General features: G+C 44.2%; 1 protein-coding gene across 2 annotated transcripts in view; it reads left to right on the top strand.

Moving 5' to 3' along the window:
• The window catches only part of ccdc197 (coiled-coil domain containing 197), a 33,350-nt gene extending 13,288 nt beyond the window's left edge, over nt 1-20,062 (top strand). Inside the window, exons 5-10 of one of the 2 annotated variants that reach the window (XM_086002778.1) lie at nt 2,086-2,168; nt 4,497-4,669; nt 12,094-12,204; nt 16,280-16,396; nt 16,528-16,579; nt 19,398-19,540. In XM_086002778.1, the coding sequence (XP_085858904.1) occupies nt 2,086-2,168; nt 4,497-4,669; nt 12,094-12,204; nt 16,280-16,396; nt 16,528-16,579; nt 19,398-19,447 (586 nt within the window). In that variant the 3' untranslated portion in view covers nt 19,448-19,540. Of the gene's footprint in view, nt 1-2,085; nt 2,169-4,496; nt 4,670-12,093; nt 12,205-16,279; nt 16,397-16,527; nt 16,580-19,397 lie in introns of both variants that reach the window. The other variant, XM_086002777.1, reaches the window with a different exon arrangement.
• Nucleotides 20,063-21,519: the final 1,457 nt, after the last annotated feature.

The following is a 21,519-nucleotide window of genomic DNA, read 5'->3' as shown; positions in this document are numbered from 1 at the left end:
ACCTCTCCAATCTTTAGTGAGACGAGGCCAGAACAAATCATTAAGCTGTTTTATTTCTCCGGCAGCAAGTGAACACACAGAACAACAGTTATTATTGGACGCACTCCATGTCAATCAGCACAACTTATCATTGTGTCATAGTACAACCTAGTGAACTTCCCCACTTCAGTGGGTCATTTTGCTGGACCAACAAAGTACCTTCTTACCTCCTGCATCCTAACTTCCTGAGTCTGGGAGAAAGCCTGTCTGCTTTCTGTTTAGAAACCTGACTGTCAGTGAGTGCTTTCAGTCTCTACTTTATCTCCCTGTGTTCACAAACAGACAACCCTGCTGAGTGGCTGGGATCAGACACTTTCTAAAACAATGGGTGTGAGATGTTTAATGACTACCGAGACAGGCTAATGAATTGTTTATTGTTTAGCAGTCCGTAAGGGGGACCCCGAGCTCCCGGTGGCCTGTCACTTTAATTCACCGCTCCACTCCCACTCAGACCTCACCGTCCTAGGCCTCTTGCATTGTTCCAATGAAGCTCAACGTAAGCGCGAGGAACAGCACCTCATCTTCCAATTAGGCACTTTACAGCATTCTGGACTCAACATAGAGTTCAACAATTTCAGATCATAACCTCAGCCCCTATCCTATATATATTTTTTATCCACACCTTTAGTTTGTGTCTTTTCTTCTCTCCCACATGGCAGCTGTCCTTCATTCTGCCAGCGCAATTTACACTTCATCTAGAGCCATCCTTTGTTTCTTAACCTGTCCCATTACCATCTCCTTTTGCCTTGAATATCTCTTAATGTCTCTTAACCTCTCCTGCCTTCCATCCTATCACAGACCTTCCCTTTTGTTCTTTCATCCCCTCCCCCTTTTCCCAGCTCCTACACTTGCTTAAAAATCTGTTCCATTTCCTGCTTTTTTCCATTTCTAATGAAAGGTCATCGACGTGAAACGTTAACTCTGTTTCTCTCTTCACAGATGCTGCCTGACCTGCTGAGTTTCTCCAGCATTTTCTGTTTTTATTTCAGATTTCCAGCATCTGCAGTATTTTCTTTTTGTATAATTGTTTATTGTTCTTGGTTTTTGGAGAAACAATTTCAATGCCTAGTTCATTAACATTTTAACTATCTTTTATCTCCATGCCTTTTTTAAACTATAATACTAATTTTCCAAATCCTTTCTGTGGAAAAATAGTTTTTTTTAATCCTAAAATATGACTATGGCTGGCTCCTCTGCTGTCTCGCTGTGGATGCCTGGAAGGTATCTATGGTAAAGAAGTTCAGGAAAGTCCTGGCTCCTCTGGTCCCTAGTAATACTGTACCTGGCAAATGGTAGACTATCCCTGTGGGTCTTTGTGGCCCAGGTGTCAATCTTAGTCATAGCCTCCCTGGTGAGCATGTGTCCCCTTATACGTTGCTTCTCTGTCATTCTCAGGTGATGGACTTGATTGTGATTGTCCCACTGCCAAAGAAGTACCTGCTATGAGCCAAGTGACTTCTATTCCCTTTATGCTTCTGGGCCACCCTTTCCTTCTCTTTCTCCTGCTTGACTGTGATATACCACGGTGTCAATGTCTGCCACACGCATGCTCTCGGGTAGAAAATTCCTCAGTGCTATTTCACTTCACCATCTTGCTCTTAACTCCAGTAGGTGTATTTTTCTCCAGTTGCTAATGTAGTGCAAATATAACAAGTCTCCCCAGCAAGCAGAGGAAAATATACCCACAGTTTTGATCTTCCTTTTCTATTTGACTGCAATGTTTAACATTAATGGCTTTAACCAGCAATAGTCAGTGTTTTTGTCTTCTTTTTGTTTAAAGCAATACCAAATAGTTAACCTATTCAAACAGAGCAAAATATAATTCCATGTTTATCCTGGCCTGCACTCAGACATCTTTTCTGATCTCCTGGTTTATATTACAGAGACATTTGAATACAGTCTACTTTTAATTCAGTTGCTTAATTCAAATTATTGGTGATTTTGAATGATCAGAAGTAGACTGTAATTTACTATTCTGTTGGTAAACTTTCTACAGCAGGTTTTTCAATTGAATAAGAGTTTAGTCACTTTTCTAACCATCCACAGGCAACAGAAACTACAGAAAAAGGTGTCAAACTACAAAATGTATGAAGATTACCTCCTGAAAGTTATTGACAATTTGCCTGAAAGTAAGTACAGGGTTTACAGTTGGAAAGGTGAAATGTTTTTATTCTTGTATTAATTTAAATGAAATGTTCACTTCTTGAATGAGAAGGAACGCCTAGGAGAAATTTTTGCAGCACAAATTACTACCCCCACCTTTTTGTTTTAGAAAAACACAATAACAACAGTATCTCACATCATTTACGTGTCTTCATTTTAATTTTTAGTTTCATGGAAATCTGCCATTACATGTCTTTGCTGTCTTTGATTGATTGGTGTGAAGATGGACAGTAAATTCTCTCACGCTGAGCTCAGTTCCTGTTAATAATAAAACAAAGGTGGCTAGATTGCTGTCTGTCACTACTTCTGTTTCTTTTTTGATCTTTTTTCCTTACATGCCTCTAAGTGCATACCCTTTAAGACCTTAATAGGTGCCGTCTTTCGGATGAGATGTTAAACCGAGTCCCCATCTGCTCTCTCAGGTGGACGTAAAAGATCCTATGGCACTATTTCGAAGAAGAGCAGGGGAGTTATCCCCGGTGTCCTGACCAATATTTCTCCCTCAACCAACATAACAAAAACAGATTATTTGGTCATTTTCACATTGCTATTTGTGGGAGCTTGCTGTGTGCAAATTGGCTGCCACGTTTCCCACATTACAACAGTGACTCCACTTTAGAAGTACTTCATTGGCTGTAAAATGCTTTGAGACGTTCGGTGGTCATGAAAGGCACGATATAAATGCAAGCTTTCTTTTTTTTTTCTTTTTTTCTTTCTTTCACAAGCTAAAATACAATAAAATCCAGCAGCCCTGAAGTTCTGCAGGAGTTCTATCAGCCTCCCACTGTAACTTTGGTGGGTGACCGGCAGAACCCTCAGGGAAATGCCATAAATGTTTTTGAAAAGAGAATTTTTAAAATTACATGTCTTAAAAGGGCATCTGCCAAAAGTTGATTGTCATCTTTAACATTGAGAAATGCAGTCTTAAGGCATCTATCTATATATATATATAAATCGGTACTTCTGTCTTTCTGTCTTTCTGCCATTCCCTGTGCGTCTGGCGGGCTATGCGCTCGAAAGTTACAGGGCATACCTACGCGCGCGTTACCTCCAAAGAAAGCTTACGCTTCCGAGACGGTTTTAAGCGTATTTACGTTTCGGCCGGGCTAAAATTGCACCCGCGGTATCCCAAAAACCTTCAACATTCCGCTCATTAGCATCTCATTATCCGCTCATTAGCGACAGAGTGACCTCGAGCTCGACCAATCGTACGCCGGGTTGCTGGCGTGTGCCGCCAGGCCAATCGGTGCGTGTGTGGCCGGGCTTTATCGTTCTGAACCGAGGTGAGTCACCGCCATCTTGATTCCAAACTTTTCCTTTCTTTTTCCCGCTTTCTGCGTCTTTAAAAAAAAACGTTGCTTTTAAAACACATATTGTTTTTAAAAAAATGATTTAGAAACGAATTAACTTATCTAATCTCATTAATTTTCCTACCTTTCCCCGTTTTTCCAGGTAGGCCTCGAAGCCTCGGCTTCTCCTTCACACCCACGCCCGAGCTAGGCACCTCCCGGCCCCACTCGAAGGCTGGAGGGCCGAGCCTCAGCCCAGCGCCGCTAGGGTGCGCGCGCAGCAGGAGCTGAGACGCGGCGTCTCTCTCTGGCTCAGCCGGGGGGCGGGGCTTGCTGAGCGTCAAGCGTCACCCTGGCAACCGGCCCCCCGGCCGTCTTGCACAGCCGCAATCGGCGGTCTTCACCTCGGGGGGGGGGGGGGCGCGCGACCCTCGGGGGGGGGGCCACGACCCTCTGCGGGGGCCGCGACCCTCGGGGGGGGGGGCGTGACCCACGGGGGGCCGCGACCCTCGGGGGGGCCGCCAAGCGTCACCCTGGCAACCGGCCGCCCGGCCGTCTCGCACAGCCGCAATCGGCGGTCTTCACCTCGGGGGGGGGGGGGGGGGGGGCGCGACCCTCTGCGGGGGCCGCGACCCTCGGGGGGGGGGGCCGCGACCCTCGGGGGGGGGGGCCGCGACCATCGGGGGGGGCCCCCGCCCTCCCTCCCCCCCCTCCCCTCCCTCCCCCCCGCCCCTTCCCCCCCTTCCTCTCCCCCCTTCCCTTCCCCCCCGCCCTCCCCCCCAGTCGCTCTCTCTCTCTCTCTCTCTTCCAACAACAACATGCCCTCGAAAAAGCCTCGGCACCGCCGGGCACTTCAGCTAGTTTTATATAAATGATTAGAAATTCATTGACAGGACCAACAGCTCATTCCTTTATGCACATACAATGGTTATTATAACAGTTTGTTCCTTGTTAAGTAACTATGAGCAATTTCAATTCTTGCTTTAATCTTGTTATATGTTCCAGACTACTTGGAGTACGGTGCAGAATCTCTGGTGATGAGTCTCATTCGAAAGCATGAAACCCTCGGAGCCACCAATGAGACTCTGATAAATAATCTGAGCAAGTTATCAGATGAGATGGAACAGTGCCAGCACAACTTGGAAACTCTGCATCAAGAATCTGATACCTCAAAACTCGTATGGGTTTTATTAAATGTTGTATGGGTTGCGAAAACTATTTTATCAATCTATTCACAGGAAATTTTCAGGCACATTGAGATAAAGGGAAACCAAAAATGTGTTTGTACATTCTATGCATCCAATGATGCCATAGTGCTAACTTTATTTAACAGAGGCAAAAGCTAAGTAGGTCATTTAGTATCTGAAAGAAAAAAAAGGCTAATGTTTTGGTGGGAAGGGTCTCACCAGAAATATGAGGCTATCTTCCTCCTTTAGGTACTTACTGATCTGCTGTGCATTTTCAGGTTATTGTTTCAGATTTTCAGCATTTACATTTTTAAAATCTTGTTTGACAGTTATGACTTATAATAAAACACGTCGGATGACTATTGAGTGAGGCATGTTTCTACAGTCATTTATTCAGTGGATTTATTCTCTCCCTTTATTCACCTTTTCCATTATTGGCTCTATGTTTAACACCATCGTTCTCTGTCACCTTAACAATCCTCATAGTCTTTTTACCCAATCTTCCTCGAGATCTTTCAGGTATATTTCCTCTCATTTCATTAGACCACATGCTCTGTAATATCAGGCTTTCCCACAGTCTGTCTGTATTCTGTGTATTATTGTGCTCTCTTAGGCTGTCTGGCTTTCAGTTTTTGTTTCACTCTCTATACAACTGTAGTTCTGTGTTCAGATTTCACTGAATGTGCAAATTCACATGTCTCACGTAATTAAACCATCAACATGCATATATGTACATTCATTCAATCAATCACTATTCTGACCTCAAATCAACAGCTGCTATTGTCCCATCACTGACATGGTGCCATTTTACATGGAGCTAAAATGTAGTCTTTACTCAGTTAAAGATGAATGAGAAGTACCAAATAAATACCAGACTTTTATTTAACGTAAGTTCATAGAGGGAAATTTTCAAGTTAATTCCTTATTGATGTTGCAAGTTATTGATGCATACCCGATCAGAGTTATTTTAATGTCAGCAGTTACTGGAATTTTTTGAGGATGTAACTGGTAAAATAGACAAGGGAGAACCAGTGGATGTGGTATATTTGGACTTTCAGAAGGCTCTCGATAAGGTCCCGCATAAGAGATTAGCGTGTAAAGTTAAGGCACATGGAATTGGGGGCAAGGTATTGACTTGGATAGAGAACTGGTTGGCAGACAGAAAGCAAAGAGTTGGAATAAATGGGTCTTTTTCCGAGTGGCAGGCAGTGACAAGTGGGGTACCGCAGGGATCGGTGCTTGGACCCCAACTATTCACAATATATATTAATGATCTAGACAAGGGAACTAGATGTAGGCCTAGAAATTCAGTGGGCTGTGCCACCTGTTAGTGCCTTAAGAGGGCGCTAAGTGGGTCGGAAGCCACTGGCCATGCCTCCCGCTAAATTTAGCGGGACGCTAATGGCGGCACTAGCTGTTAGCGCTGCGCCGCTACTGATGACGTCATCGGTGTGCGCAGCGCCCCGCTACCGCCCCGATCGTGATATTTAGTTGCGCCCCCTGCTTTAACGCGAAGCTATTTGCGCACGGATCAGGGGGCCTACCTGTGGCGGTAGAGGCGCTAATTAAAGGAGAGGTGCGGGGTGGCCATTTTTTTTGCTGACCGCCTGCCAGCACCTCTCCGCGCTGCCGTCCCCGGCCTCCTGAGCCTGCCCCCCCCGCGGAGTGCTGACTGCGATCCAAGAGCCCGGCACTTCTCCTCAGTGCCGGGCTCTTTTGCCGGCACTTGCGATCCTCGATCGCGCTGCACAAGGTCCCTCCCCTTTAAGAAGGGGAGGAAGGCCTGCAGTACTGCAGCGTGTGGCGCTGCGGCACGTTGCGCAGCGATATTCAGCTGCAGCGCCCCAAGAGGGATGTGGGGCGCCTCCATAGCGCCGCGCTTCCCTCTGGGGTGCGCAAAGTGAATTTCCTACGGGCGGCCGCGACTACTTCCGGGGCGATACTTTTCGTGCCCTGGCGAGGCTGGCGCCTCAAACGGGGCGCTACTGAATCTCTAGGCCGTAAGATCTCCAAATTTGCAGACGACACAAAGCTGGGTGGGCGTGTGTGCTGTGAGGAGGATGCCGAGAAACTCCAGGATGATTTGGACAGTTTGGGTGATTGGGCAGAAGCATGGCAGATGCAATATAATGTGGATAAATGTGGGGTTATCCACTTTGGTGTCAAAAACAGGAAGGCAGATTATTATCTGAACGGCAATAGATTGGGAGAAGGGGAAGTGCAACGAGACCTGGGTGTCCTTGTACACCAGTCGCTGAAGGTAAGCATGCAGGTGCAGCAGGCGGTTAAGAAGGCAAATGGTATGTTGGTCTTCGTAGCGAGAGGGTTTGAGTACAGGAACAAGGGTGTCTTGCTCCAGTTGTACAGGGCCTTGGTGAGACCACATCTTGAGTATTGTGTGCAGTTTTGGTCGCCTTATCTGAGGAAGGATGTTCTTGCCATGGAAGGAGTTCAGCGAAGATTCACCAGGCTGATACCTGGGATGGCAGGAATGACGTATGAGGAGAGATTGGGTCGATTGGGCTTGTACTCGCTGGAGTTTAGAAGAATGAGAGGGGATCTCATTGAAACTTATAAAATTCTGACAGGACTGGACAGACTAGATGCAGGAAGGATGTTCCCGATGGTCGGGGAGTCCAGAACCAGGGGTCACAGTCTAAGGATAAGGGGTAGGCCATTTAGGACAGAAATGAGGAGGAATTTCTTCACCCAGAGAGTGGTGAACCTGTGGAATTCTCTACCACAGAAGGCAGTAGAGGCCAATACATTAAATATATTCAAGAAGGAGTTGGATATATTTCTTAAGGCTAAAGGGATCAAGGGGTATGGGGAGAAAGCAGGGATTGGGTACTGAATTTGGATGATCAGCCATGATCGCATTAAATGGCGGAGCAGGCTTGAGGGGCCAAATGGCCTACTCCTGCTCCTATCTTCTATGTTTCTATGTTACATCTGTTGTTAAGCTAACACTGAATAAAACACAGATTGGCTATCTGAGATAACATAGCAGTGAATTCCTAAAAGTGATGACTCGACAGGGTAATAATATGTAGTGAAAGATGTTGGAAATAGCAAAACTCATCAGGGAAATTACTGATAGTAACAAGAGGTTGAGTAATAACCAACTGAGAGCACTGGCACTTTTGTGCAAAGGCAAAATGTAGTCAAATACCTTTATTACCACTTTTGTATGTTTGTGTTTTTTGTTTGTGTGTGTTTGTGTGCGTCATGAGCTCATTCAGAGAATAGTGCAAGTGAAACGCATTTTTGATGTCTTCAATTTTAATTTATATTTTTATGATATTCATAATTAGAAGCTGACAGATGACTCTTTTTTTTAAATGCCTATTACATTGAAGAGTCCTGAAGATTTAGCACTTTGAGGTGCCCCAGTGGCTCAGTTAGTAAAAGCACATAGGAACAGGAGTAGGCCATTCAGCCCCTCAAGCCTATTCTGCCATTCAATTAGATCATGGCTGATCTGTACCATAACTCGGTAGTGGGGAAAATGCGAGAGTCCATTATAAAAGATGTAATAGCAGAGCACTTGGAAAACAGTGACAGGATCGGACAAAGTCAACATGGATTTACAAAAGGGAGCTCATGCTTGATTAATCTACTGGAAGTTTTTGAGGATGTAACTGGTAGAATAGATAAGGGAGAACCAGTGGATGTGGTGTATTTGGACTTTCAGAAGGCTTTCGATAAGGTCCCGCATAAGAGATTGGCGTGCAAAGTTAAGGCACATGGGATTGGGGTAAGGTACTGACTTGGATAGAGAACTGGTTGGCAGACAGGAAGCAAAGAGTTGAAATAAACGGGTCTTTTTCCGAGTGGCAGGCAGTGACTAGTGGGGCACTGCAGGGATCGGTGCTAGGACCCCAGCTATTCACAATATATATACATGATCTAGACGAGGGAACTAGATGTAATATCTCCAAGTTTGCAGATGACACAAAGCTGGGTGGGCGTGTGTGCTGTGAGGAGGATGCAGAGAAACTCCAGTATGATTTGGACAGGTTGGGTGATTGGGCAGATGCATGGCAGATGCAGTATAATGTGGATAAATGCAAGGTTATCCACGTTGGTGGCAAAAACAGGAAGTCAGATTATTATCTGAACGGCAATAGATTGGGAGAAGGGGAAGTGCAACGAGACCTGGGTGTCCTTGTGCACCAATTGCTGAAGGTAAGCATGCAGGTGCAGCAGGCGGTTAAGAAGGCAAATGGTATGTTGGCCTTCATAGCGAGAGGATTCGAGTACAGGAGCAAGGATATCTTGCTGCAGTTGTACAGGGCCTTGGTGAGACCACACCTTGAGTATTGTGTGCAGTTTTGGTCGCCTTGTCTGAGGAAGGATGTTCTTGCCATGGATGGAGTGCAGCAAAGATTCACCAGACTGATACCTGGGATGGCAGGAATGACATATGAAGAGAGATTGGGTCAATTACGCTTATATTCGCTAGAGTTTAGAAGAATGAGAGAGGATCTCATTGAAACTTATAAAATTCTAACAGGACTGGACAGACTAGATGCAGGAAGGATGTTTCCGATGGTGGGGAGTCCAGAACCAGGGGTCACAGTCTAAGGATAAGGGGTAAGCCATTTAGGACTGAGATGAAGAGGAGTTTCTTCACCCAGAGAGTGGTGAACCTGTGGAATTCTCTATCACAGAAGGCAGTTGAGGCCAACTTATTAAATATATTCAAGAAGGAGTTAGATATATTTCTTAAGGCTAAAGTGATCAAGGGATATGGGGAGAAAGTAGGGACAGGTTACTGAATTTGGATGATCAGCCATGACCTCATTGAATGGCGGAGCAGGCTCGAGGGGCCGAATGGCCTACTCCTGCTCCTATCTTCTATGTTTATTCTGCCCTTGCAGCGCTAAGGAAAGACAGCACAATGTTTCTACGTTTCTATGTAACTGCATATACTGGCCTTTGCTCCTATCCCTTGATAGCCTTACCTAACAGAAATCTATTGCTCTTTCTAGTCTGTATGACTCGGTACCAGTGTGGTACTGAGTCTTATAGACTAGGAAGGCCCTAAGTTAAATCTCTGGTCTGTATTGAACTCGTTGATCTCTGTACAGATGTGTGGGATATTACAGTTGGCTGCACCCCCTTGGGCTAGGAAGGAATGTATCAGCCAGGGATTCCAATCCTGATTCCTATCTAGGGAACCCTATTGAAAAGGGTGCGTTTGTGTGTGGACAATGTGTTTGAAAGAGAGTTCAGTAATAATTTATATAATGGGATGTTAGTCCTGAAGCAGTGTGATACTGAAGTGAGGTAATGTGATTCTTAACATTGGCAAGTAGAACATGAAGTTTTACAAAGTCCCATTTTTCATTTCAATATATTTTGGAATTTTTCTCATCATGGTAGGCAATTTAATTTCTAGTGAATAGCACTATTAGATGCAGCTCCCTTTACTGTATCTAACCTAAGAAGAACATCCCCAACTGCACTAATTTGACATGTGTCCATTTGCCACACTAGCTATCCTGTGCCTCCCTAAAAGAGATTAGTATAAAATTGTGGGTAGTTTTAAGCTGATGGCTCATTACAGAAGGAATTAGATCGAGGTCGCCCAAACTCATTTTCCATAGGATTCTTACAGACAACCGAATGAACTTTAATTCCATCAGTTTGCACTGGAGTCAAACACAGGTGCTAGAGGTGAGCGGCCCTCTGTAATCCACTATGCTACCCAATCCGCTCCTTTTATAATGCAACGAAAAATAAACCGTTCTGATGCTAATATTGGATATAGTAACTAGGCTTAGTTGATTATCTGTCAACTTGACTCTGAATCAGAGTTGTGGGTTCCAGGACTTGAGCACATAATTGAGGCTGACCCTTCAGTGTAATACTGAGTTAGTGCTGCATTGTCTGAGGCACAACTGAGTTATCCTGGTGTCCTAACTAACAATCTTCCCTCAACCAAAAACAGTTTCATTGATCATGCATCTCCATCTGCTGTTTTTGGGACCTTGCCGTGTGCAAATTGACTGACGAATTTGCCTATATCAACATTAACTGCACTTTAAAAAGTAATTCCTTGGTTGTGAGGGCTTTGAGGCATCTTGAGAATGTGATGAGGCGCTATATAAATACAAGTTCTTTCATTTGCTCTTGTAGTCACTATGGCAATAATGTAACTGCAGAGCATTTAGTGCTCTTATTTAACAGTCAGGTATATCACATCTCCATGTATTGAAGTGCTTTGATTTTTATCAACATACCTGTCTATCTGCTGTACAATCCTTGGTTGAATTAGGTCTCTTTACTGACTAGGCTTTGAACGCACAGCATTACGATCATCTCATTTGTCTATTTCTAGTCTTTTTCTTGGCTACGGTACTCTTCTTTACTGTTCCTATACACAAGATTGTTTTGTACTAAACAGTTCTGCTCTCCCTATTATAAAAAGGATATGGAGGCAGCGGAGAAGGTGCAAACATGATTTACTAGAATGATACCAGAACTGAGAGGTTATACCTATCAGGAAAGATTGAACAGGCTGGGGCTCTTTTCTCTTGAAAAGAGAAGACTCAGGGGTGACTTGATCGAGGTCTTTAAGATTATAAAAGGGTTTGATAAGGTGGACGTAGAGAAGACATCTCCACTTGCGGGGGAGACCAGAACTAGGGGCCATAAATATAAGATAGTCACTAATCAATCCAATGGGGAATTCAGGAGAAACTTCTTTACCCAGAGAATGTGAAACTCGTTACCATAAGGAGTAGTTGAGGCAAATAGCATAGATGCATTTAAGGGGAAGCTAGATAAACACACGAGGGAGAAAGGAATAGAAGGATATGTTGATGGGGTTAGATGAAGAAGATTGGGAGGTGGCTCATGTGGAGCAGAAACACCGACATGGCTCTGATGGGCCGAGTGGCCTGTTTCTGTGCTGTAAATACTTTGTAACTCAGTCGTTGAGTATGTTCAAGGCTGAGATAGATAGAATTTTGGATCCCAGAGGAATCAAGGGATATGGGGATAGGGCAGGAAAGTGGAGCTGAGGTCGAAGATCAGCCATGATCTTATTGAATGGCGGAGCAGGTTCGAGGGTCCGTATGGCCGACTCCTGCTCCTAATTCTTATGTTCTTACCTTTGTAAATAGTAGGCCCCATTTGTGCAATATGTAACGTTACTGAGGAGGGTGTAACTTAATTCATGAATGAATGATTAAATGAACTGGGGCATAAAGATTTGCAAGTTGGCTATTTTTACATACCTCTACAGAAATTTTGACCCCGGCAGCTTGGTAAATAGTTGTGGGTTATCAACATTCAATTCTATAATAATGCAGGGACAATTTGCTTCTTTTCACTGTGGTAAACAGTATTAGTGGTACGAGTCCTTTTGGCTGGCTTAACATCTAACAACCTTTGTTTTTAAATAGATGATTAATAGTCAACTTTCACTACTTCGAGTGGAATCCGATGAAATAAAGGAGAGGAACAAACGGATGGAACTGAAACTAAATCTACACAGAGGCAATTTTATTCATCAGGTAAATCGAAAGGTGATCAAGGAGAAAGTTAAAGAAATGCCAGTGACAAAGAAGGATTCAGTATTTAGTACTGCAAGAAACTTTGCCCTCCAATCAAAATTATGTCAAGTAATTAATGGAACAAAAAGATCCTGCAGCTTAATTTTTAAACCAAATTGATGGATCTCCTGTGGTTTATCATTATGAGTGGAAGATACATCAGTTTCTAACAACAGGACCATTATACTCTGCAACCACGGTGTATTACAATATAGTCAATCTCCATGAAGCAGTCCATGCCCGCATGCAACAAGACTTGGACGACGTTCAGACTTGGGCTGATAAGTGGCAGGTAACATTCACGCTACAGGAGTGCCAGGCAATGGCTATCTCCAACAAGCGAGAGTCTAACCACTGCCCCTTGACATGCAATGGCATTACCATTGCCGAATCCCCCACCATCAACATCCTGGGAGGGTCACCATTGACCAGAATCTTAACTGGACCAGCCACATAAATACTGTGGCAATAAGAGCAGGCCAGAGGCTAGGTATTCTGCGGTGACTGTCTCACCTCCTGACTCCCCAAAGCCTTTCTACCATCTACAAGGCACAAGTAAGGAGTGTTGTGGAATACTCTCCACTTGCCTGGATGAGTGCAGCTCCAACAACACTCAAGAAGCTCGACACCATCCAGGACAAAGCAGCCCACTTGATTGGCACCCCATCTACCACCTTAAACATTCACTCCCTCCACCACCGGCGTACCGTGGCTGCTGTGTGTACCAGCTACAAGATGCACTGCAGCAACTCGCCAAGGCTTCTTCGGCAGCACATCCCAAACCTGCGACCTCCTCCACGTAGAAGGACAAGGGCAGCAGGCGCATGGGAACACCACCACCTCCAAGTTCCCCTCCAAGTCGCACACCATCCTGACTTGGAAGTCTATCGCTGATCCTTCATCGTTGCTGGGTCAAAATCCTGGAACTCCCTACCTAACAGCACTGTGGGAGTACCATCACCACACGGACTGCAGCGGTTCAAGAAGGCGGCTCACCACCACCTTCTCGAGGGCAATTAGGGATGGGCAATAAATGCAGGCCTTGCCAGCGACGCTCACATCCCATAAAATGTATTTTTAAAAAAACACCCGGAGTCAATCTCAACTCACTGTGAGGCATTGCCACCTAATTTCTTTTGAGGTCGAGAAGGTCTGTGGGTGTATCAAAGCAAGCCAGAAATGACTCTGTGCCTGTCGAAGTGCGCCAGATTGGAAAGGATTCTGTTTGAGTCATGGCCTAATGGGAATGACTCCAAGCAGGTTGGGTAAAACGTCAGGTGGGTTGGATTAGGCCACAGAAGAGAACAGAGAGAGAGAGAGAGAAAACTGGCTGGGTCATTGGAACTTAGCAGAGGCAGTGGGTGGAGCCAAAATAAAGAGAGATGGTCCTGCTGGGATTGATTGTAATGCAATTGGGAGGACCCAAGGGATTTTCAGGAAACAAACAAAAGACCAAATTCAAGCTCCAGCCAAATACTCCAAATTAACACCTAGGCTCCCAGCACATGTGTAGGCCTCTCTGAAGAAAAGTTTTCAAGAGATTGCCAACACTGTGCTGACAATTCTGTGACGATAATAAGTATTTTATTCAGATTTATTTATTTTTGTGGGTTTCTTACATTATAAATTTTTCTTTTCCTAAATTTTTAGCTGGGGTAGAAATTCAAGCTGACAGATCAAACTATCTTCACAAAATTTTTGGACTGATTTGGTTATTTTCCACTAATTTAAAAAGAAAATGTCAATTGGATTGCTTGGCTTTCTGCTTACTCGTTCCTTATTGGTAATTTCCAACAGAATCAAACTGCATTTTGATTCATTTATATTTAGATAATTGGATATTTGATTAGCAGTTCAACAAAAGTGTCCTCAATTTAGCCAATCACTAACCTGTCCGATGGACATGTGGTGCCTTGAGGTTTGACAATTTTGGGTGTGAAAGGCGCGAAGATGCAAAGCTTTTAATTATGATGCACTGAAACACTGCTGTACTCTCATACTAGAGATGGTGACTTCGGCCAAACCCACTAAAGACCGTCACCTCGACATTCCACCTCAACAACCATCAAGCAAATTAAGCTTTTGATGTGCCTTCAATAACCACAAAACTAGAAGTTATAGACTTTAACAAGTTGGCTTTTAATCACTAAGATCAGAGCTAACATCTCAACACACCGACTGGCTCACAGGAATGAGTCATACAGATCCTGAGATCTTTAAGTAAGAGAAGTCAGGGGCGGAGCCAAGAGCCGAGACCTGGAACCTTCCAGGTTAGTCAGGAAAGAGGAAGTGAAACTATACACCGTGTGGGGGAGGGTAATATACATGAGTGCAAAACGAATACAGGCAAGACAAACAGATTTCATTACAGCTTTGAAAGTCTTCTTTTGTGGTGCAGAGGTAAACCAGGCCAAAAAATCCTCCTATTTAGGAGCCTTACTTGATCGCACCCTGTTGTATAGACAGCATCTCCAGAACCTTGGGAAGAAACTAAAGACTGGGCCAAATTGATCCAGAAACTGGCCGGATCCACATGGGGAGCAGACGCTCAAACCCTCCGTACGGCAGCACTCGCCCTGGTATACTCTACAGCGGAGTACTGCTCTCCAGCATGGCTATCGAGTCTGCATGTCAAATCCATTGATGTCCAGCTGAATTCTACAATGAGAATTATCACCGGTACGCTTTTATCGACACAACACCTTGGCTGCCCATGCTTGCAAACATCGCACCACCACACCTCCGCCGTGAATATGCAGTCTCCAGAGATTACAACCGCTACACCAGATTAGACATGCCGAACCAGGCCGACTTGAACAACCCACCACCAACCTGTCTCAAATCTAGAAGGCCATTTTGGACCGTCGCCGAGGCCCTTCAGCGATCTCCCCTCAGCCTTGATGACCAATGGCGGAATGCTTGGAAGAATTGTGACATACGGAATGGTTCCTTATAGAGGACCCCACAGTACAACCTGAAGGATCAAACCTTCCTCGCAAACAGTGGACAACCATCAACCACCTCAGAACTGGCCATGATAGATGCTGCCACCTTCTCCATAGATAGAAGATTAAAGCATCCCCATCATGCGACTGTGGAGCTCCTAATCAGACCCTGGAGCACATCATTGCACACTGCCCTCAGAGGAAATTCGCAGGCAGCCTACAAGATACCCACGCTGTTACACCGGAAGCTTTGGCCTGGAAATCAGACTTAGATATTGACATTTGATTTGCTTTGCTAACACCATACGAAAGAAGAAGACTGGAGATGCAGGTTTGAAAATTAGCCTCGACATATTTGAGTGCAAAACTTACTCATGAGTAAGTTTTCCAAGTTTTCTCTGCTTTCTGCTGGTTAGAGAAGTTTGCAGTAATTGGGCAAACCACTTTGGTGGAGCAAAGACAACTGTCTTGAAATAAAAACTGCTTCTCCTGTTAAACAATATGGATGTTGGTTGTGGAGATGTTCATGGCACAGAAGTACTTACACTACCCAAGCAACTGAAGGAATATAACATGTAGGCAGGGAGGGTAACTTTTCAGGGATGTTAGAGTGATAGTGAAAAATATCATTGATTTTAAACCAGTAAACAAAGATGTTCTTCCTTTTGTGCACAAAAATGTTTTGGTAGACTTGATTGCCAATGTCAACCATAATAGCACTCTAAATTATGTGTGAAGCTTTAAACTTCGGCGAGGGTATAAAACGGGCAATAGCAGATGGCTGCCTGAAGTCAATGAAAGGAAAATCAAGCTGGGTGTGTAAGAGGTGACCGATCAGCGACAGCCCATTTTACGTCCTGCTGAAGCTGACAGTTCCACCCATAGATTCAAGATGTTAAACTGCAAAAGGGCATCCAAGCCTGGATTTTCCGATTGGTTCTGCCCAATATACAGATGTATGCAAGGAGGATGTGATCAGAATAGTGGGTGGAGATCTGTAACACTGAATCTAAGCGACGTTTCTGTAAAAGATGGGTAATTTAATGTCATTTTCAAAGTGCTGATTCATTCTTTATTCTTTCTATTCATAGAGTGAAGAGCTTGGTGCCCTCTTATTGGCTATTAATAATCTGGCAGATCAATGCTATGTCAGGCATTATGGGATACTAGAGGAAATGTCCATTTTGACAAAACTGGACATGGTCAAGGTGAGAATGTTTAACTTTGCTACCTTTCTAAATGCAAGTTGTTATTTCCACCTCCGTAATATTGCCGGACTCCACCCGTACCTCAGCTCACCTGCTGCTGAAACCTTCATTCATGCCTTTGTTACCTCTAGACTCGACTATTCCAACGCTCTCCTGGCCTCCCATCTTGCACCTTCTGTAAACGTGAGTTCATCTAAAACTCTGCTACCTGTATCCTAACTCACACCAGGTCCTGTTCACCCATTACCCCTGTGCTTGCTGACCTACATTAGCTCCCAGTTTGGCAACGCCTCAATTTTAAAATTCTCATCCTTATTTTCAAATCCCTCCATGGCCTCACCCCATCCGATCTCTGTAACCTTCTCCAGCCTACAACCCTCTGGAAACTCTACACTGCTCCAATAGTGGCCTCTTGCGCATCTCCGATTTTCATCACTCCACCATTGCCAGCCGTGCCTTCAACTGCCTAGGCCCTAAGCTCTGGAATTCCCTCCCTAAACCTCTCCGCCTCTGTACCTCTCTCCTCCTTTAAGACACTCCTGCAAACCAACTCTTTGACCAAGCTTTGGTTATCTTTCCTAATATCTCCTTATGTGGCTTAGTATCAACTTTTTGCTTGAAAACACTCCTATGATGGCAATTGGGAAGGTTTACTACATTAAAGGTGCTATATAAAAGCAAGTTGTTGCTGTTTTCTCATCCTTGTATTCAAATCCCTCCATGGCCTTGCCCATCACTATCTCTGTAATCTTCCTCCTGCCCTACAACCATCCGAGATCTCTGCATTCCTCCAAATCTGACCTGTTGCACATCCCTGATTTTCATCGCTCCACCATTGGCTGCTGTGTCTTCAGCTACCTCGGCCCTGAGCTCTGAAATTCCATCCCTAACCCTCTTAGGAACCCTCTTAGAAACAGACATTGCTATCGGGGGGGAGGAGTGTGAAATATTAGATTAAATAAACATAGTGAGAGAGGAAGTATTAAGGGGTTTAGCAGCTTTAAAAGTGGATAAATCCCCAGGCCCAGATGAAATGTATCCCAGGCTGTTAAGCGAAGCAAAAGAGGAAATAGCAGAGGCCCTGACCATCATTTTTCAATCCTCTCTGGCTTCAGGTGTGGTGCCGGAGGACTGGAGGACTGCTAATGTGGTACCCTTGTTTAAAAAGGGAGAAAAGGAGAGACCGAGTAATTACAGGCCAGTCAGCCTAACCTCGGTGGTGGGAAAATTATTGGAAAGAATTCTGAAGGACAGGATAAATCTTAATTTAGAAAAACACGGATTAATCAAGGATAGTCAGCACGGATTTGTTAAGGGAAGGTCGTGTCTGACAAACTTGATTGAATTTTCTGAGGAGGTAACAAGGAGGGTAGATGAGGGTAGTGCATTTGATGTAGTGTACATGGAATTTAGCAAGGCTTTTGATAAGGTTCCACATGGCAGACTGGTCATGAAGTTAAAAGCCCAGGGGATCCAAGGCAAAGTGTCAAGGTGGATTCAAAACTGGCTCGGAGTCAGGAAGCAGAGGGTAATGGTTGATGGACGTTTTTGTGACTGGAAAGCTGTTTCCAGTGGAGTTCTGCAGGGCTCAGTACTAGGTCCCTTGCTTTTTGTGGTATATATCAATGATCTAGACTTGAATATAGGGGGTATGATTAAGAAGTTTGCAGATGATACTAAAATCGGCTGTGTGGTTGATACTGAAGAAGGAAGCTGTAGACTGCAGGAAGATATCAATAAATTGGTCAGGTGGGCGGAACAGTGGCAAGTGGAATTCAATCCAGAGAAGTGTGAGGTAATGCATTTGGGGAGGGCTAATAAGGAAAGGGAATACACGTTAAATGGTAGGACACTGAGTAGTGTAGAGGAACAAAGGGACCTTGGAGTGCATGTCCACAGATCCCTGAAGGTAGCAGGCCAAGTAGATAAGGTGGTTAAGAAGGCATACGGAATGCTTGCCTTTATTAGCCGTGGCACAGAATACAAGAGCAGGGGGGTTATGCTGCAACTGTATAAAACACTAGTTAGGCCTCAGCTAGAGTACTGCGTGCAGTTCTGGTCACCACATTACAGGAAAGATGTGATTGCACTAGAGAGGGTACAGAGGAGATTTACAAGGATGTTGCCGGGAGTAGAGAATCTTAGCTATGAGGAAAGACTGGATAGGCTGGGTCTGTTTTCCTTGGAACAGAGGAGGCTGAGCGGAGACCTTATTGAGGTGTATAAAATTATGAGGGGCATAGATAAAGTGGATAGAAAGGACCTATTTCCCTTAGCAGAGGGGTCAAAAACCAGGGGGCACAGATTTAAAGTAATTAGTGGAAGTTTTGGTCGCCTCATCTGAGGAAGGATGTTCTTGCCATGGAGGGGGTGCAGCGGCGATTCACCAGGCTGATACCAGGAATGGCGGGAATGACCTATGAGGAGAGACTATGTAGTTTAGGGATGTACACACTGGAGTTTAGAAGATTGAGAGGGGACCTCATAGAAGTGTATAAAATTCTGACAGGTCTAGACAGACTGGATGCAGAAGGAATGTTTCCCTTGGCGGGTGAGAACAGAACTAGAGGACATAATTTAAGGATAAGGGCTAAACCATTTAGGACAGAGATGAGGGGGAATTTCTTCACTCAGAGAGTGGTGAACCTGTGGAACTCATTGCCACAGAGGGCAGTGTACGCCAGCTCATTAAATATATTTAAGAGGGAATTAGATATATTTCTACGGGCAAAAGGGGTTAAGGGTTACGGAGAGAAGGCGGGGACGGGATACTGAATTAAAGGATCAGCCATGATCTCATCGAATGGCGGAGCAGGCACGAAGGGCCGAATGGCCTACTCCTGCTCCTATCTTCTATGTATCTATGTATCTATCATTCATTTCAAGAAAAAAAAGAAAGACTTGCATTTATCTGAAATAATGAACTCAACATAAGTGTGAGGATTTGGAAGTTTGTTTGTTGTTAGATTTTAAAACTAATTTCTTCTGTTCTTATCAACAGGAATTCATCACGGAAAAGAGAGTTGTTGTGCAAATGACAGTACAAACTGACTCTACATCAGCTTTCACTGGCACCTCAGACCAAATTCAGAGCAAACCAGGAGTAAGTAACCAGCTGAAGCCACAGATCAAGACCTCGACTGTAAATTCCAGCAAAACAGTAACTCACCAAAAGAATAGACTAAGGCCAACAAACACCAAGGCTCGCTGAATAGTTTCAACATCCTTGTTTCAAGAGGGAATTTGATGTTTGCAGTAGTTCTTTCAAAAATTGTTGGTGTACTGAGCCACCATATTAGCATAACAGTGCCCAGTGGCCTGTTGTTGTCAGGTGAGGATGAATTGGCAGCGGAGCGAGGAGTGAAATATTTATACAGCACAGGTACCCCAACTTTATGTGACTGCACTGAAGAAAGAAGTAATGTTGATCAATGTAATAACAAGCCATCTTGCATCATAAAATTTGTACCAGAATTCAGGCAAGAAGGTTTTTAAATAGTAGCTGTTTGAATACCAATCAGTTAATGGCCAGCATGATTATGACTGGAACGTCATTGACAAATAATATTTAATTTTGGGAATGTATTGGTTTATATGCATCTTGGTTGCATATATTTGAATAAAATGTTGAACAGCATAAGGTACAATAACTTAGTGCTACTGACACTTGCGATATCACTCTTTTCTCCTTTTTATCCTGCTGAATTGCAAGAATTAAAACTATATGGAAAAATCAATAAATCATTAATAGAATTGCAAATGTTAGCAACGCTGAACTACTGACCCTATACCTACATTAAGATTCTCCCTAGACAATGCAAAGACAATGTTATTTTCAAACTATGGGTTGCTAATTGAAGTCATTAGTTTCTTATTAATCACATTACTTCCTCATGAGCGATACATGATACATAATTAGGAGGAAGTGGCTCTTGAGTAGTTATAGGAGAAGTGGTCCCATTGCATGTCAGTAACAAATTTACATTTAATCATCCCGTATTCAATTTTTGGAGGGAAGCTCTTATGGAACAGAAGAAAGAAATAAGAGAAACAAGATTGTAAGAAAAAAGGGAACAAACTTAACAAAAGGTTCACAGAAACCCCACAGTGCAGATAGAGGCCATTTCGGCCCATCGAGCCTGCACCGACACATACACAAATCTGTGCGTAATAGTCATACATTTAATTTTCGTTGCTCAGGGAATCCGTAAATAAATTCCAAAATGCTCTTCATATTTGCAAGCAACATGACTTAGATTCTGTTAATGTGAAATCTGGGCAGGGAACCTGGACAGATCCAGTACCGAGCATAAAGTATAACAATCATATTTGAAGAAAAAATGGCCTGTTTTTAACGAGTGCAATTTCTGCTACATGGAGGGAGTCCGCTGTTCCTGCTCAGCAAAAATTCAATGGCGTTGCATTGGAGCCATAAAGAGGAGAAGGACTTCTTAAAGGGGCACAGAAACACTGCAAAAACATTTTAACATTTTACATTTAAGTCCTCAGACTGGGCCGAGGCCTCCATGGTGTGAAGCCAGAAGCGAGGGAGAGGTACTCAGTCCTGGGCCTTCTCTTTCCAACATTGGTTACACTGCTACCCAGGGTTTACCTCCATCCCTCTACTGGCGGTCCCTGGGGTCTCCTCCAATTCCGGCCTCTTGTGTATCCCCGACTTCCTTCACCCCACCATTGGCGGCCGTGCCTTTAGCTGTCTAGAACCTAAGCTCCCCGCCACCTCTTTCTCCTCCTTTATCGCGCTCCTTAAAACCTACCTCTTTGACTAAGCTTTTGGTCACCTGTCACCTTCTTTGATTCGGTGTTAAGTTTTGTCTGAAAATGCTTCTGTGATGCGCTTTGGGACGTTTTGCTACATTAAAGGCGCTATATAAATGCAAGTTGTCTGGCAGAATAGAGGGAGGGAAATTGTCTGGATTCCCAGGGCCAAACCCCACCCATCATTTAAAGCAAGAGGTGTGTAAGGGACAAGTAGCCTAGATCTCTGCAGCACGGAAGGAAAGTTTACCAAGGTACTGTCAGGGGTGGGCAACAGGCATCACCACCTGATTTCCCTTCATTTTTTGCTGCTATGCCACCCAACTTTAGGCAGTATAGCAAATGTA

This window comes from Somniosus microcephalus, chromosome 12, assembly GCF_052327205.1.
Source record: "Somniosus microcephalus isolate GS21.2 chromosome 12, FLI_Smic_1.0, whole genome shotgun sequence".
In the NCBI taxonomy this organism is placed as follows: Eukaryota; Metazoa; Chordata; class Chondrichthyes; order Squaliformes; family Somniosidae; genus Somniosus; species Somniosus microcephalus.
The sequence above is the reverse complement of the archived record's forward strand: the minus strand, read 5'-3'. Positions and strand labels throughout refer to the sequence as shown.